Here is a 19243-nt window from a genome sequence, read left to right as displayed (position 1 = left end):
AATCCTGCAGATCGTATATTACGCTGCCCTACTGTGAAATCTCCATGCCGGTCGCCCTCGCCCCTCTTCTCCTCCCCCACTTCTTGGTGCGGGCGCAGCAAATCAAGCAGCTTTGAGCCATAGGCAGAGGATAAATCAGAGAGTGGGGGCAGCGGTGAGCACAGGCTGGGGACGGCTCGGCTAAGCTGCAACAATGTGATCCTGGAGGTGTGGCGGGGACTTCACCAGCACTTCACCAGCACTGCACCGCCTAGCGTAAACCCAGACATGGGTAATTGCAGACAGGCTGTGATGTGGAGAGGCGCGGCACTCAAGGCGCATAAAGTGCAACTCCGTGGGGCGTGTAATGCCTAGATGAGACAGCACAGAGACGTGAGGAGGTGAAAGGGAGATTGAGGCCGTTTTCGTAGATAAGAGCGCTGGGCCTCGAAGTTATTGAGCCTGATAACAGGAATTGACATGCTTTGAGGACACCTGACCTACGCTGCTGTGAACGTGTGACTAGGAGGGGAGAACTTGCGGTTGGGGTGGCTGTGACATCATCCCCCACTGGCCTTGTGTATACAGCCACGCGCAGGGTGAAGTGACCAGAAAACTGTGCCTGGGTGACACAGATCCCTTACCAAAAGGGAACAGAAGCGCTCTAAATCCCACCACGCTGCTGATTCCGAAAACACGAGAATGCAGGCAGCAGAATGCGATGACACTGGCACGGACATACGAAGTCTTCTACGTTCCATGGAAAAGAGTTTACAAAATGGTATGGCAACGCTAGGCACAAAAAATGGATGCATTTGGGATATAAGGAAATGGAGGCCGCACTGCAAAGAATGGCGGACAATCAAGAGAAGTTAGGACGTGTTATGGAGAATTTCCTGGCGGTAGCCGAAGAGGACAGGGAAAAACTCCATCAGACCCTAACCCAACAAAGCCAGAGTCAGGAGACTGTGATAGGGAAGTTGGCCGATACTTTGGTCCAACAACGGGGACATACGACCACCTTACTGTAGTGCAGTCCCTATATTCCCAATAGGCTCTGCGCATTGTAATAACATATACTATAGTTTAGATGTAGGACTGAGGTCGACTAGGTCTCTATCGTACATATATTAAACTTAATTGTGAGTGGCAGCTAGCTCAGAGGTCACTAGAAACTTTCTAAAATAAACAACAAGGGATTAGTTTCTGACAACCTCATAAACAGGACAACTTTGTTTCCCAAGAACAAGCAAACTTTCAAGGAAACAAAGATTAGGTGCACAATCTTTTGGAACACTGTATCCTTCAACTTTGAAAAACCCAAAAACTAATACATAGGATTTTCGTCCTACTCACTTATTGGCGGATATTATCCTTTTACCCACTCCAGACTTCTATTGGAGTATTTTACGGGAAAAAGGGGTCTGTGTTAAAAGCACGACTGAGTTACTCTAGTATCTAGCGTTAAATTATCGCATTACCAAACGTTGGGCGCCATGTAGTGTAGTTCCTATATTCCCAATAGGCTCTGCGCATTGGAATAACATATACTATAGTTTAGACGTAGGACTGAGGTTGACTAGGTCTCTATTGTATATATTAAACTTCATTGTGAGTGCCAGCTAGCTCAGAGGTCACTAGAATCTTTTTCGAATAAACAAGAAGGGATTAGTTCCTGACAACTGCATAAACATGGCAACTTTGTTTCCCAAGAATAAGAAATCAATCTCTAGAGTTGCGTAAACAATAGATAACTATTTTACTCAGTCAATCGTGCATGCTTCGTTTCAGCAGACGTGCTGAGAAAATAGAGGAACAGGCGTTTTCAATAAAAGGTATTTATTGAACAGTCTTCTTTCTCAAGCATAATAAATGTACTGCCACAATCGTAATACTGGTTATAAAGTACAGGGCATATAATACGAAAAATATTATAAAGTAGTACTGTAAAAGCATGATATGGTTTCTAAGCCATATGTTGCCTAAAATGTATAAAATTCATACAGTAATAAAATAATGACTAAAAGTACTCAACTGTTGCTTCTAAAATACGCCTACCCCGGTGTACCTAACCTAGGTCTAGTACAAAGGAAGAAGTAAGTGAAGAGTAGCTTAAGTTTAGTATTTTTCTGCCAAAAATCTTATCCAAGAATTCTCTAAGGGTCTAATCAGCTCCTTACCTTGGTTTAGAATGGAGGAGGTCTTGTATCTCTCTCTTAGGACTCGATTTCCCAGCAACCCGCAAGGGTAGCCTGGAAACACTGGAGCTGGATTTCTCGGCAGGAGAAAAGACAGAGTCTCTTAGTGCATCAGCTGGAGGGTCGGCTTCCTTCGGCACTTGCTGCTGCAGAGCGTCGGGCAAGTAGTTAGTCGATCTGCTCCAAACCACTATGTGTTTGTCTGGGCAAATGTGGGAATATTTATACTTTGAAGGTGCCGAGTTTGACGTATGATTGGACTTAATAAAGTCAGTCAAAGACTCAGTTCTTTGAAAACTCCATGATTTCCCAGATAAATTAGTATTCAGGCAAGGGGAAGTCCCTAGCTGCTGAAGGCGGGTTTCTCTAAGAAATCGTTGTTGATTCTCGGAACTTAGTGGAAGTAGCCATGCCGTATTTGGGCTGCATAGGCTCAGTCCAAATATGGTAATGATTTCTATGCCTATATAAGGATTGGGTAATTTATACCTATATAAGGGCATGAATCGGGAAAATTACACTAGGGTCCTAGATTCATTTACAACATTACCATTCCTGGTATTACAAAAATATGTGGATGGAAAAGATCCAGACTATTTCTTTTCAAATTTCGAACATAAAGCTAGAGCAGCCGGATGGGCTGGGGAAAAATGGGGCCGTTACCTTGGACCACTCCTTTCAGGCGATATGAAGGCGCATATAAAGCAGCCAATCCACTGGGTCTCACACCTTATGATGAAATAAAGAAGACTATATTAGAAAGACTAGGGATAGATGAAGAGACATATCGTATGTGTCTACAGCAACTAAAAGAAGGACCCCAAGAAACACCCAGAGCCCTGGCCTTCAGGGTGAAAGATATGGCAAACCGCTGGCTTAAGCATTCATGGAGAGGATATATTTAGAACAGTATTTATCTTCACTCCATCCCCCAATACAGAAATGGGTGCAACAGCATGCTAAGCTTAATATGGAAAGGGCGGTAGAGATAGCCAGCGCCTTTAGCCAAGCTTTTGAAGTACAAAAAGGAGAAACACATGGGAAGCCTTCAGGAAACTCTTCGAACAAGAGCAGTAGAACTCTGGTCAGAAAACCTGACACAGTTAACTTGGTACCCGGATCTCTAGCAACCCCAGTAAGATCAACCCCAGTAGGACCCCAATGTTTTAATTATGGAGGGTTTAGTCATATAGCCCGTATTTGCCCACAGAAGGAGGAGCCCATTGGGGTTGGGTTAACTAAATCCTTCTACTCCACTAAGGAGGGACAACATCTTCCCTTCCATAAAATAGTCAAGGTAAATGGGAAAGACCAGCCAGTCCTAATTGATACAGGTTGTTTATACAGCGTCATGAGACCTCAAACCATACCTGGGGGTGATCCTCAAATTAGGGGTATGGTAAACATCCAATGTGTCCATTGTAATAGTAGACAGTACACTACAACTAACATACAAATACAACACAAACCGACAATATGACCCATTCCGTTAGGTGTAGGACTTATCCCTAAATTACCTGAACCATTTATATTAGGAAGGGATTATCCCTACATGGAACAGCTTGTGTGTTACGAATCAGAGGGGGGGGGGCACCAGCCCCAATTACTCGTGCCCCAAAATTATAGAGAGAAGGTGCTCTTTCTAGCTCATAGTCATCTACTAGGGGGACATTTTGGCAGCAAAAAAACGGAGAAGGAGATTCTCGAGAAATTTTACTGGCCTGGAATTTATCACCAAATCCACCAGTATTGTAGGGAATGTTCTCTCTGATAGAAGAATAGCCAAAGCCTTCTTCCAAAAGCCCCCCTTCGACCTTTGCCCATAAATGAAGAGCCTTTCTCACGTGTGGGAATGGATATTATCGGGCCTCTACTTCCCTCTAGAAGTGGCTGTAGATATGTCTTAGTTTTAGTTGATTATGTCACTAGGTTTCCCGAAGCAGTAGCTCTAAGACAACCAAACGCAACACAGTTAGCATAAGCCATGGTGTCCATCTTCTCCAGGGTAGGATTTCCACGAGAAATCATAACCGATCAAGGTACTCCTTTTGTTTCTAACCTAATGAAACAAGTCTGTCAACAACTTAATATCAAACAAATAAAAACATCTGCTTATCATCTTCAGACAGATGGACTGGTAGAGAGATATAACGCTACGCTTAAAACCACCTTAAAGAAACTACTTGATTTGGAAACCAGAAAATGGAAAGAGATGTTACCGTTGGCTCTGTTTGCCATTTGATGTAAAATCCAAAAGATTACGGGATACTCCCCATTTGAGTTGCTATATGGGAGACCCCCAAGTACTCTATTGGAAATGGCAAAGGAATGGGAGGAAGAGCAGGGAGGCAAACCCCTGCCAGAATATGTGATGAATCTGAAAACCCACTTACAAGAACTGCGTAGCATAGTCCGGTCCCATTTAGAACAAGCTCAGACTTCCCAAAAGGAACAGTATGACAAAAGGGCAAGGGTGCGTACTTTTGATGTTGGTGACTATGTTCTGTTAATGTTGGCTTCGTCAGATCACAAGATGTTAGGTCAGTGGCAGGGACCTTTCCGTGTGGTAAAGAAAATAACATCAGTGATTTATCGCTTGGAATTAGATAAGAAAAAAAACAATCATACACAAATCTACCACGTTAATTTGTTAAAAAAATGGGAGGGGCCTATTCCTACGTTGACTGGATTAATAGATCAGAAGGATCCATTGTGTAGCACTAGCATAGACCCCGATCTCTCAGCAACCATGAAAGCTGAATTATGCACCCGTTGATGTCCTCCTCAAAAGGTGTTTTCCCTTAAGCCTGGAAGAACAAATGTTGCAGAGCATGAGATTAACACTATCCCTGGAAAAAAGGTGAAACTATGACCCTATCTGATCCCAGAGGCTAGGCGAGAGGCAGTGAAAAGGGAAGTGGAACAGATGCTCCACATGGGGATCATAGATCCCTCTTCTAGTGAATGGAATTCTCCAATTGTCTTAGTCCCAAAACTGGATGGGTCTATCCAGTTTTGTATAGACGTCAGAGAGGTGAATAAAATCTCCCAATTTGACTCATATCCTTTACCAAGAGTCGATGAGATGATAGAGAGGATTGGGAAGGCCCGTTATATAAGGACTCTCGACCTCTGTAAAGGATATTGGCAGGTACCCCTCCGTAGACAAGATAGAGATAAAACAGCCTTCTCTACTCCCGAAGGGCTATTCCATTTACTGTCCTACCCTTTGGGTTGCACGGGACCCGTGCTACCTTTCAGCGAGCAATGAATACAGTTTTAAAACCCTGCGCTGCAAATATAGATGACATTGTCATACATAGCGACATTTGGGAACATCTTCAACATTTAGAAAAAGAAATCCAAACCCTAGGAGAAAAAGGTCTTACAATAAACCCCTCTTAAAGCAAATTAGCGGCAAGATCAGTTAAATATCTAGGATACTTGTTGGGAGAAGGCCTGATCAAACCCCAGAAGGAAAAAGTAGAAGCCATCACTAAAATACCCTTTCCAAAAACCAAGAGGGATTTAAAAGCGTTCTTGGGTGTCCTTGGTTACTACCGAAGGTTCATCCCTAATTTCTCCCAGATAGCCAACCCTCTAACAAATCTCCTCAAGAAAGAAGTAAAAGCAGAAAAAGAGCTAAGCCATCCTTCTCTGGAAGCAATACACGCTTTCACCCAGTTAAAGCAAGCTATAACAACTAAACCTGTTCTGCTCAGCCCAGATTACAACCAGCCTTTTATATTGCAGACAGATGCCTCCGAAAACGGACTAGGGGCGGTATTATCACAGCAGCATTCCCAAGGACAGGAAAGACCAGTCCTATATATTAGTCGAAAACTGTTTCCGCGAGAAAAGAAGTATGCAGTCGTAGAAGAGGAGGCCCTGGCTATCAAGTGGGCGGTATAGTCACTTTATTATTACTTAGAGGGAAGGGAGTTCATCCTATTTACAAATTACATGCTCCATTAGAATGGAGGGCAAAGAACAAAGGGCATAATGATAGGGTCTTAAGGTGGTTCCTGGCCCTACAACACTATTGGTTCACTACCTTACATCGAAAAGGAAAAGACATTGCTAACACAGACTTTCTCTCAAGGTATCCCCTTGAATCAAGAGATCCCATTGAACCATTTCTTGCTGGCAAGAAAGTTAGGGAAGGGGGATGTGAGGGAGAGGGATCGCGTACAGACGAAGACTCACCCCTCTCTGCTACATTGTGTCCGAACGTTGCCTTATGTCCAAACACCAACCCAGGACCTAAGGAGTTAACAAAAACCCCTTCCTCCTATTCACAGGAAACAGAGTTGAAAGACAGGGAAACCAACAAATGGCAAGAGAGGAACTGGCCGGACAAGGCGGGACAACTCACACTAAGGGAGGAGACGCTGGAGGACGAGGCTCGTAGCAGTGGGAGGAACCCGGAAGACGCCACGAAGCTGGCGCCAACAGGACATCAGTGGAAGACGGAACAACAGGATAAAGAAGACGAGGAGGAAATCATGGGCGGAATCGAGGCCAACGACGAGGACGTGGAGAACTGGTCCGAGGACTGGTGGACGCCCCCGGAGGATGCCGAGAAGCCGCCGCAACTCTGGAGAGTTGCAGCAGACGCGGTGAGTGATCATACAAGGGAGGGAAGGGTGGAAGAAGGGAACGCTGGGGTGGGAAATAAACCTGGGGTCTCCCCTGATTTAAACATACCATAGTGCTCACAGGATTGCACCTTTCCTGCACTGATTGTTTTTGCATATCACTTCACCTCCTCACCTCTATACCCAACTCCACTTCAGTCTAGTAGAGTAGAATATCCTGAGTTCATATTTTATTTGCAAGTGAGGAGCCTAAGTCAAATGTAGTAAGAAAGAAGGACGAGATCTTCTAATTCAGCCTTTCGTGTGCTCTATAAGCCTAAAATAGGCCACATATCCCCTATAAAGGAGGATTACACAAACTACTGGTTCCTGGAATTAATTTTCTTTTATTTTCAACCTGTGCACTCGGGTGTGGTGACGGTATAAACTAAATATACAGCTTATTGGCCGCTCTCTCTCCTTCTCTTTCAGCCTACCGGGAAGGCTGTCCCTAGACTGGACTTGGCCGGAAGAAGAGGAGGAAACCCTGAATTCAATCATCTGACCACCTGACCATCTGAACAGTCCCATCATCCCAGGATCATCTTGTTTTGACAATCTCTGCCTTAAAAATATCTTCCAGAATTCTTTAATAAATACCACCATTCAACCATCACTCCGGCCTCCTAGTTTCCATTTCCGGCCCTCCCTCCGACGCTGAAGAATTGTGACCATGTGGGTAGAGGGGAAACATGAATACAGGTGTACAGGTGGAGGCAGAATCCCAACAGAATAGGTTCAGTAGTTGGATGTGCGGGGAGGTATAGGATTAAATTAGCATTAGTGTGCTATATAAGAAATACATATTAGGTTATTCATTAGAATTAGTATGTTTGAACTTGATTCAAGAAAAAAGTAACCTTTTATGGAGTAAGTACATTGTTTCTGTGTGTGTGTTTATATAGCTGCCTCTGAGGGGAGGCACTGACACCCCCAAAATGGTGGATGGGGACAAGGAGCTGGATCTAGGTCATGTGACTTGTGCTCCTGAAAAGTAGAATCGTTGTACGGGGGAGTCATAGTTCCTATGGAAAAAGTGTGATAGAAGGAGGGGGAGAGAGAGTCATTATCTTAATATAATGCCTGGGGACAGTGTGTCCATGTCTTGGTGCCCTCACATACCCCAAAGGATGTCATGCTTCATCATTGGGATGTGCTCCTCATTAGGCCAGTGCTGCAATGCTCTACAGGTCCCCTGAAGAGTCACTTTTTAAGCAATCTTTTGAATAATAAAACCGTAAGGGTGTGTGCGGGTCTGAGTAGGAGTGGTGTCCTGTGCAGTGTTAAAAGATGGCTGGAGGGGGAAAGTAGTAGGTTTAATATGACATAACCCCTCTGTCATCAATAAAAAACAAGAAGGTTGTGCAGCTTGAGGGTGATAATGGCCCCTGGTAGCTAGACAAGTGTCATGTCAATTGTGTATATGTTAGAGGTCGACATGTTTTGTGCACATCGTGGTCTCAGGGGAAGATCCAATGTGAGTCTTCAGGACCAAGGTAGAAAGTGAGGTGAGTGCTAGTGCAATGTGGTGGCCTGTCAAATAGTCATAGTGCCACTTGGTAGAATGATGTGCATTAACCTACCTGACCTCTCGCCGCCTTTGAGGCGGCAATTGGTCATGTAGGTTAATACATCTGCTGGATCATATGCAACTATTACGAAGGCAAAAGCCTCAGCTGAACCTCATGGGACATTAAGGCTTTTTTGGATAGATTATATAATTCTACCAAGTGGCAATATGACTATATGAAAGGCCACCATACTGCACTTACCTCACTTTCTACCTTGGTCCTGAAGAAGAGCATAGGATCTCCCCCTGAGACCATGATCTGCACGAAACATGTCGACCTCTTACTTGTCCACAATGGAAATGACACTTGTTTAGCTACCAGTGTTATTCTTAATAACAGTTTCCGTGCTCATGACGAGCTCAACTCGTCATGAGGCACGGTTGCGCTGTGCTCATGATGAGCTGAGCTCATCATGAAACACGTAGCGCTCACAAGAGGGGCTAATTCCCCCCGTTGTGCTTAGCATTCTGAAAAACGGGCGTGGTCATGATGAGCTCAGCTCGTCATGAGCACAGCGCCACCGTGCAGGGTGACAAGCCGAGCTTGTTACAGGCACTGGGGCGCCGCTAGGGAATTAGCCCCACGGTGAAGTAGTTAAACCTACTAGTTTGCCCCTCCAGCCATCTTTTACCACCACACAGGACACAACTCCTACTCAGACCAGCACACACCCATACAGCTTTATTATTCAAAAGATCTCTGAAAAAGTGACCTTTCTGGGGTCCCATAGGGCATTGCAGGGCCGGCTCAATGAGGGGCACTGCCCAATGATGAAGCATGCACAAACAACAATTGATGGACAGAATGCAGAACAATGTCATACACTCACCCCAGTACAGAGATCTGGGCCTAAATCCATAGTTTTTTTGCACTCCACACCACCCCAGTTCAGACATGGCCATATGCAAATCAGCCTTGACCCTGTGCCTCATGGGAACAGTCCAGCCCGAACTGCCAAGCCATGTCTTTCCTGGACCGGAATCAAGCATCTTAGGACTGGTTTCTGGCTATCAGCCGTCTTCAGCCAGGATAGCTTGACTCCAGTGGTGTGGAGAGCATGGGACTCACGTCTGAGCATACCCATCCCACTCGGGGTGACAAATGCAAAAACAACAATTGATGGACAGAATGCAGAACAATGTCATACATTCACCCCAGTACAGAGATCTGGGCCTAAATCCATCGTTTTTTTGCACTCCACACCACCCCAGTTCAGACATGGCCATACGAAAATCAGCCTTGACCCTGTGCCTCATGGGAACAGTCCAGCCCTAACTGCCAAGCCATGTCTTTCCTGGACCGGAATCAAGCATCCTAGGACCGGTTTCTGGCTATCAGCCGTCTTCAGCCAGGATAGCTTGACTCCAGTGGTGTGGAGAGCATGGGACTACGTCTGAGCATCACCACCCCCTTTTGTACCGCTTTGTTCACCATAAGAAGGCAGGGTATGCTCAGAGGTGAGTCCCTTGCTCACTTTGCCACTGGATTCAAGCAAGCCGGGCTGAAGACGGCTGAAATGCCAGAAACCGGTCCTCGGAAGCTTGTTTCCGGTCCAGGGAAGGCATGGCTTGGCAGTTCGGGCTGGACTGTTCCCATGAGGCAAAGGGTCAGACTGATTTGCATATGGCCATGTCTGAACTGGGGTGGCAGAGTGGGCTAAAGAACGGTGACGGATTAAACCCAGATCTGTTGACTGGGTGTGTGTGTTTGATTGGTTCAGATGCTCAGTCTATCACCACCCCGTTTTTACCGCTTTGTTCGCCATAGGTTGGCAGGGTATGCTCTTACGTGAGTCCCATGCTCACTTTGCCACTGGATTCAAGCAAGCCCGGATGAAGACGGCTGTAATGCCAGAAACCGGTCCTCGGAAGCTTGTTTCCGGTCTAGGGAAGGCATGTCTTGGCAGTTCGGGCTGGACTGTTCCCATGAGGCACAGGGTCAGACTGATTTGCATATGGCCATGTCTAAACTGGGGTGGCAGAGTGGGCTAAAGAACGGTGAAGGATTAAACCCAGATCTGTTGACTGGGTGTGAGTGTTTGATTGGTTCAGATGCTCAGTCTATCACCACCCCCTTTTGTACCGCTTTGTTCGCCATTAGTTGGCAGGGTATGCTCAGACGTGAGTCCCTTGCTCAGTTTGCCACTGGATTAAAGCAAGCCGGGCTGAAGACGGCTGAAATGCCAAAAACCGGTCCTCTGAAGCTTGTTTCCGGTCCAGGGAAGGCATGGCTTGGCAGTTCGGGCTGGACTGTTCCCATGAGGCACATGGTCAGACTGATTTGCATATGGCCATGTCTGAACTGGGGTGGCAGAGTGGGCTAAAGAACGGTGATGGATTAAACCCAGATCTGTTGACTGGGTGTGAGTGTTTGATTGGTTCAGATGCTCAGTCTATCACCACCCCCTTTTGTACCGCAATGATGAAGCATGACATCCTTCGGGTTGTGTGAGGGCACCAAGACAAGGACGCAGTGCATTAAATTAAGAGAACGACTCTCCCTCACCCTCCTTCTATCACACTTTTTCCATAGGAACTGTGACTCCCCCATACAATGAGGCACTGACCCCTGGAGCTTTTGGCCAGCAGGACAAATTGCACAAAAGCACACAATTTCTGCTCATCAATCATCAAAGCCCATGCCGACACTATATCAGGAAGGAGAAAGCATGTGCAAGGGTACCCCTCATTCTGGCAACCCACCCACCCTTCTTTGTCATTTGCAGGACGGCTGGCCACTGAATGGGAAAAGACGGCAGTTTTGAGGACCTAGATTTCTGGTAAGTGACTAGGCTGTAGAAGTGGTTATCAAAAATAGAAACGGACACTAGTTACACCTTATGACCATTGGTATAAGGGATAAAGATCAGAGTAGCCTCAAAAAACTCTATGTTTTTTTGTTGGAGGAAGGTGCGGTATATCTGGTTCGTCCGCCCCACATTAGAGTTGTGGCAGTTATCATTGGCTACTCCGAAGTGAATGTGCCAGCCTCACCCGAGGCACCTCTGGTCTAGGGTGCAGTGTCCAGAGATTTGAAGTGAAAAAAGGTGCAAAGCAAAATGTGCAAAAAAGGAAGAAATAGTTAAAAGGGGGAAAAACAGCCCGAAAGTTCTTTAATGGGGGTTGTTTCTACCACATAAAAAATTGGGTGGTACGATGTTAGACCGAGTTACTAGGTCTGATAGTATGATTTCATAAAATACGTCGACATGTTTCAGCTCCGTTAGGCCAGGAAGGGTCTGCGGAGCTTTCGTCAGGACTCACAAACATAAAGGTATGGTACTTACACTATTTGTGTAGTCTTATTTGGCGTACAAAAACTCTTATTTTGGTTACACAATTGGGGAAATTTTCCTTCTTAATCTGAAATGAGACGAAAATGATGTCCATATATAACATGCACACACACACCTTATTTCGTTAATGTATTGCATTTTTCTGTGGTTTGGTTAAGTAACAATTTTCTTTACCAAAAACATGCTTTAATTTTCAGAAGGCAAAAAAATGGAGAGTGGGGATGATAAATCTGGGTTATCACTAAGGTTAAATAGGAATTCATAGGCAGAAACTAGTAAGACACGCTAGGGTCTATATTGCTTAGCCCTTGTCAGCATTGCATCGTGGCGCTTATCAATATAGCGGGGGCGGGGCGGGCGAGCGCTGTGAACAGTGCGTAGCTATTTAGTTAAAAAGCTGCAAACAGTGCATGGCTGGTATGTTAGAAAGACGAGTTCGCCTACCTGTGGCCAAGAGAGCTTTGCTTTTCCGGGGTATCGCTTTTTAGACAGTGAGGAGCTCAGAGCTGTTTATAAAAAAGGGGGGGGACTCCGTTAGTTAAAAGAGAGGCTTGTCTTACCGGAGTATCTGGAGGTCTTGTTTTCCAGCGCCATTACCCGCGTGTATGGAGAATTCCGCCTTGTGCTGACTCTGCCCCGGGGTGTGGCTTGGGTTGAGAGCACTGAGATTTTTAAAGGTGCCTAGAGCGTCACTCGGACGCGTCGATTACTGCGTTTTTTTGGTGTATAGCATCTCTAGTAGCTTTATTGAACCACACAGAGCTGTATTTTCATTGTAGGCTGTATTTTGACACCAATACATCAGGATACCTCGTGTTTTTTTTAATAGGCAAAACGGTGCCAGGGGATGGCATCGTTCAGTCCCTGTTCACAGGTTTTAAGGCGGTCCACCCACCTTTGTTCTTTTTCGAACAGACGGCGCTCACAGTTGGCGCTTTTATCAGTGAGCATTTCAAGTACTGTCCAGTGGAGTTCTTCGCATGAGTGACCCATCTCTATAAAGTGGGCACAAAGTCTTGTGGTGTTTTTCTTTAAGCGGATGTTACTTTTATGCTCGCCAATCCTTAGCTTTATTTTGCGGCAAGTCATGCCGATGTATCTTTTATTGCACTTGCAGGTGATCATATATATGACGTGTGATGAGTTACAGTTCGTATGCTGACGTTGTGTCCATACCAGTGTCTCCGTTAGCTGTAGTGTTTTTGATACTGTAGTTGTTTTACAGGCTACGCAGGACCCGCAAGGGTAGTGGCCAGTTACAGGGTTCATAGTCACATCTCTCGTGATGGATTGTTGTTGTTTTCTCAAGGGGCGGGTATGGACTAGGACGTCTTTGATATTCTTTGTTCTGCGATTGGCAAACCTCGGCTTTGGCCAGTTGAAAATTCCAGTGTTTAGGATATGCCAGTTTTTGTTTATCAGCTTGTTTACCTCATAAGTTGATGGGCAGAAGGTAGTGACGCAGGTCGTCAAGTCCTGTACTTGTGCTTTAAAAATCTCAGTGCTCTCAACCCAAGCCACACCCCGGGGCAGAGTCAGCACAAGGCGGAATTCTCCATACACGCGGGTAATGGCGCTGGAAAACAAGACCTCCAGATACTCCGGTAAGACAAGCCTCTCTTTTAACTAACGGAGTCCCCCCCCTTTTTTATAAACAGCTCTGAGCTCCTCACTGTCTAAAAAGCGATACCCCGGAAAAGCAAAGCTCTCTTGGCCACAGGTAGGCGAACTCGTCTTTCTAACATACCAGCCATGCACTGTTTGCAGCTTTTTAACTAAATAGCTACGCACTGTTCACAGCGCTCGCCCGCCCCGCCCCCGCTATATTGATAAGCGCCACGATGCAATGCTGACAAGGGCTAAGCAATATAGACCCTAGCGTGTCTTACTAGTTTCTGCCTATGAATTCCTATTTAACCTTAGTGATAACCCAGATTTATCATCCCCACTCTCCATTTTTTTGCCTTCTGAAAATTAAAGCATGTTTTTGGTAAAGAAAATTGTTACTTAACCAAACCACAGAAAAATGCAATACATTAACGAAATAAGGTGTGTGTGTGCATGTTATATATGGACATCATTTTCGTCTCATTTCAGATTAAGAAGGAAAATTTCCCCAATTGTGTAACCAAAATAAGAGTTTTTGTACGCCAAATAAGACTACACAAATAGTGTAAGTACCATACCTTTATGTTTGTGAGTCCTGACGAAAGCTCCGCAGACCCTTCCTGGCCTAACGGAGCTGAAACATGTCGACGTATTTTATGAAATCATACTATCAGACCTAGTAACTCGGTCTAACATCGTACCACCCAATTTTTAATGTGGTAGAAACAACCCCCATTAAAGAACTTTCGGGCTGTTTTCCCCCTTTTAACTATTTCTTCCTTTTTTGCACATTTTGCTTTGCACCTTTTTTCACTTCAAATCTCTGGACACTGCACCCTAGACCAGAGGTGCCTCGGGTGAGGCTGGCACATTCACTTCGGAGTAGCCAATGATAACTGCCACAACTCTAATGTGGGGCGGACGAACCAGATATACCGCACCTTCTTCCAACAAAAAAACATAGAGTTTTTTGAGGCTACTCTGACCTTTATCCCTTATACCAATGGTCATAAGGTGTAACTAGTGTCCGTTTCTATTTTTGATAACCAGTGATTAACCTTGGGGAACGAAACGGAGACCTCGATCCCTTATCCCTCTTTTGATTAATTATTATAGGCTGTAGAAGCTCTGCAAAGGGGCCATGATAGGCTGTGTACAATAATAAGTGTGTTAGAAAATTGAGGAAATGGGAAAAATCAAGCCATATTTGGTCATTGAGCAAGCAGGTTTCTATTGCACTATTTGGTCAAGGAAAGAATAATCAAATCAAAAAGTCAAGCAGTTTTACAACGGCTGTTAGGCCTTGTTTGGAGCCTGGAAAATGATAATGGTATTTGGGAAGAAGTACTGTTCTGAAAACAGAGGAGGATTCAACAGCTGGAAGGGAAATGGCTTCAAGAGCACTTCACATGAATGAGATGTTCTGAAGCATGGTCAAAGTACACAATTCATTGTGTATCAGTGTGAAGTTTAGAAAAGGTACACTAAGTAAGAAAACAATGTCTAAAAATGAAAAGAAGTAAGGGGCCTATTAGGTCTCGCCCGCCATCCTAGCGGGAACGGGACCGCCCACCTGCCATGCGGCGGTCCGCACACCTGATCATGATGTGACGGCCACTGCGGTGGTCGCATCTGGCATTTTAACATTGTGGCTGTTGCTGTTGGCTGCAGCACCCGCCACAATGTTAAAATGCCATGCTGTGCATCTCCATGCACAACGTGGCAGGCACCGCACGGTGCCTGCCACCTTGTGCATGGACATGAAGTGCACCTCCCCACCACCGACACTCCTGGGGGCCCGCAACGGGCTCCCAACGCAAATTCTCGCCAGCCTTTCCATGGCGACATCGCCACCATGGAAAGGCTGTGAAATCCCAACATCCCAATATGGATGGTGATGCCTGCTAGGCACTGCCACCATTTTTGAGCCCCAGCTCCGCCCGGCCAGCAATCGTAATGATTGCCGTCTGGCAGAAAAGTGGCGTACAGACTTTCCGTCCGCCGCAGTACCCACCACCATCGTAATATGGCGGTAGGTAATTCAGGTTAGGATGGACTAATGGTTGCCACCGCTGCACAGCGGTGGCGACTGATAAGCCATCGTAATCAGCCCCTAAGTTCGGATTTGCATTTTGTTATTTTATCTAGACTGTAAGCATATATGATTGGGTACCGGAAAAGCGATGATCCTAGCTAGGGAGCAACAGAGATCTGAACAACGACCAAGATTCTTAGGGTACGGTCACTTCAAATGCCACATGACAAAGATTATTAAAAAGATGCTATGGGCTGTAAAAGTAATGTTGAGGTGATATGATCCACTTACTAAGCCCCACTCCTTATTAAGCTAGCGTGACCTTACTGTTTACTTCTCTATTAAAGGATATCTTTGAAGAAGCAGTGTGCAGTCTTGTAAAAACCGTCATTACTATTGTGCATAATGCATAATGCTCAATAGTAGTGTTGTATTTCCATACCTGATTACTGTTGGGAAGAGCTCAGTGCTGTACACATAGGCGCAGAGGATGGACGAGGCGAGGGAGCCTTTTCCCAGGACAGTCAGTGTGATCTGAAGTACGTGCATGTCTGTGGGGGAAGGAAACATACATCATGCCCTTTGTAGATTGATTAATTGTAATCATTCTATATTTTAATAATATTATGAAACCTTCTTTCATGAGACCATTGTAAAATGTACTAACGTAAGTTAAAAATCAGTTCAAATTTGGAAGGCTTTGCAGCTGAATGCAATGAGATCCCTGAGATCACAAGCGGGATCTCTAAGGAAAACAGAAACCAGAAACAGATCCATTTAGGGATTGATATTTTGCTATTGTCCCTTTTGCTTTGAGCAGGGGTTCAAAACCAGGAGACCTTTGGTCTATAATGAGTCCACCTACTGTTACAGGGTGATAGCTGGGGCTGAAAGTATCTGGAGTGATCCTGGGAATTGGAATGATCGGAAAGGTGCCTGCAGGTAAATATATATATATGGTAGACTTTGCTCATCCACTCTTTTTTCTCTAAACTGTGAGGAATGCTATTTGTCTTCATTGCCACGGGTATGAGACACACTTAAAAAAAAGATCAAATGAACTACTAAAAGATAACATATATTTATTTACAGTATATCAAATCAAATCAGAACCATCTTTATTCGGCTTCCATAATTCATAGAAAACCATAAAAGCACAGATAAAAACATGTTTAAAAGGAAACAATTATAAAGATGACATATTTCGATACATACATAATACCGACAATTAATTAAAGTTAAGATTACCACGGTGGTTAACACAAAATTTCTAAAAACACGCTACAAACTTAGCATGTAGTTCATTATCCAAAAATTGAAGTGCTAGGAAAGCAGGACGGCAAGCCCGAAGTCTCATAGTTCTTAGTAGGGGCACTATCCAGCGTTTACGTGGGCTTTCATAATATCTACAAAACAACAATATATGAATTGAAGATTGTGGGACAATAGAGTCACACGGACAGGGTGCTAAGTTCCTTGTCCAATCATTTTGCTGGGGAAAAGAAATCAAACGATTGAAGATATCTAGTCTAAATCTTGTTAAAAGAAACTTTTCATACTGGTTCAGGTTAAACGTCAAATAAGGCTGCATTGATGGGGTAGTTTGTACTACTAGCAAGTGCTGTACTGAAGGGTTCCCTATTTTTTGAGAGAGTCATAGCTCACCTAAATGGGAAAGACACCGTTTTTTCAGTTCCTTCCTTGGCACTTCAGAGATAGTAGATGGATCTGTAAAATATCTCTGGAGACCTAAGTCCTCCAAGAACGACCTTATATATGCTAACCATCCTATCTTATCCATATTATCCAGTGCCATACACTCCTGAATGAGACTTCACGTCAGTTCACCCTGCTGTGTGGTCCAGATACGCCTCCATAGCATGATCGGTTGGATCTTTAAAATATCAGAGATAAAATCCAACCCTGATTCTAAGTGGCAGCCATATGTCGTGGTACTTTGTGGGACTGCAAGTAGATAACGCAAAAAGGAGTTTTCTACTCTCTGTATGTCATCCGTATTTATGTACCCCCACAGCCCTGAACTATAGCTAGCAACACTAGTGCACTTTGCCTGATAGATTTTTTGCATTTCATTTGGTGGCCTCTTTCCTAGCTTCTGTGCAAATGCCACCAGCGCAGAAGTGGCCCTCAGGAACAGTAATTTCCTAGCCTGTACGGCCGCTGTCCATTTAAGCTTGTGATCTATTAGAATCCCTAGGTAGGGGTATGTTGTCGTGCACTCTAGACTGCTGTTACTAACAAAAATATCTCTAGTTTAATTTGGTCTAGGGCCAACGTGCATGGCGTAAGTCTTTTTTATATTTACTTTAAGATTCAGTGAGTTCATAAAGTTACAGTATTTATTTAACGACCGCTGGAGCTGGACAGGGGTTCTCGCCAAGATTACAGCGTCTTCGGCGTAAAGTAATGCCGGAATTGGCAGACGACGTATTGTTGGCAAGTCCTGGCTTCCCTTCACCATCTCCAATTCCAGCCTGTTAGTGTATAATGTGAATAGGAAGGGGGCCAGAACACAACCTTGTCTGACCCCCCTCTCTATCCTGAAGGGCTCGGTGAGTTCCCCCGTGTTCCGTACCTCACTCTTGCGGTTGCTTCCGAGTAGAGCTCCCTCAAGAAATTCACCAACGGAGGGTCCACTCCCATAGACAGTAAAATTGCCCACAATTTTGGATGACTGACGCAGTCGAAGGCTGCTGTCAGGTCGACATAGACCATGTACAGAAACCCTTTTTTTGCTGAAACATACTTCCCCATGAGAAGTGAGAGGTTTAATGCCTGGTCCACTGTACCCAGACCCTCTCGAAATCCATATTGGAGGTCAGATATTATACTATTATCACTTGCCCAATCCTGAAGACGATCTAAGAGAATTTGTCCAGCAATTTTACCGGGAGAATCTAATAAAGATATCGGTCGATAACAGGTGGGGCAATGACGGTCGTCTTTTTTGAAGATCGGCACCAGGATTGATGTGGACCAGGAGTCGACCAGACCAACCATTCTAGCTGCATCCAAAGTAAAATTGGAGACCATAGATCTGGTTTATATTTAAAAAGGTCTACGGGAACCCCATCGGGCCTGGAGCTTTTCCTGGTTTTGATGTTTATAGGGCATTAGTCACCTACTTGTGATCAAATGTTAGCTGTATAGGATATCTTATTTGAGGTACAGCCACCGATAGGGCAGGAATAATGTCCTCTACTTGTTTAAAAATGTCCTTGAAGTGGTGTACCCAAGTATGGGCATCTACTGCTACAACCAATTTTGGAGAATCGTTAGCCCCAAGTAAAAACTGAGATTTAACTGTTCTCCAAAAAGTGGTCATGTACTTCGAATGGCAGCTTTCAAGCTATTGGTTCCACAGACTGTTTTTAATCTGGGATTTACGATTTTTTAGTGCAGCATTAGAAACTTTAATCAGTATAAACAATTTTGTTCCTGTCCCTTACTTCTTTACTCAATGCCAATTTTAATTCCTTATAAGAATTTGTACACTCGGAATTAAACCATCCTTTTATAGGAGTTCCTTTCAATTTCCTTTCATAAATTAATTCTTCTTTGATGATTTTAGTGATGGTCGTATAGCTAAGGAGTATTTTTTTCGGGAGTTGATTTAGGATCTAGACAGACATCAAAAAAAGACAAGCCTCTCTTTACTACGTTAGCCGTAACTAACTCTCGGTCTACATTGATTTTGATTCCCTGGCTGGATATTTGGAGTCGTATTTGGACATGAATCGGTGCTTATAGACTGGGTCACTGGACTAGGATTAGACAGTAAGATATATATATATTTTTTTGTATTCCTCATATACCAGATTGGGTATTCTAGCTAGGGTATCTCCTCCTCCCTACATTGCGATGTACGAACCTTAAGGATTATATCCTTTGTAGGGGAG

The 19243-nt window shown here is 44.5% G+C and overlaps 1 protein-coding gene across 1 annotated transcript in view; it reads right to left on the bottom strand.

Moving 5' to 3' along the window:
• The window catches only part of LOC147692319 (solute carrier family 22 member 6-B-like), a 509964-nt gene that overhangs the window by 126104 nt on the left and 364617 nt on the right, over window positions 1-19243 (bottom strand). Inside the window, exon 8 of the mRNA XM_086938568.1 lies at window positions 15766-15874. Within this exon, the coding sequence (XP_086794694.1) occupies window positions 15766-15874 (109 nt within the window). The remainder of the gene's footprint in view (window positions 1-15765; window positions 15875-19243) is intronic.

This window comes from Lissotriton vulgaris, chromosome 9 (genome assembly GCF_964263255.1).
Source record: "Lissotriton vulgaris chromosome 9, aLisVul1.2, whole genome shotgun sequence".
In the NCBI taxonomy this organism is placed as follows: Eukaryota; Metazoa; Chordata; class Amphibia; order Caudata; family Salamandridae; genus Lissotriton; species Lissotriton vulgaris.
This window is presented reverse-complemented; position numbering and strand designations above follow the sequence as displayed.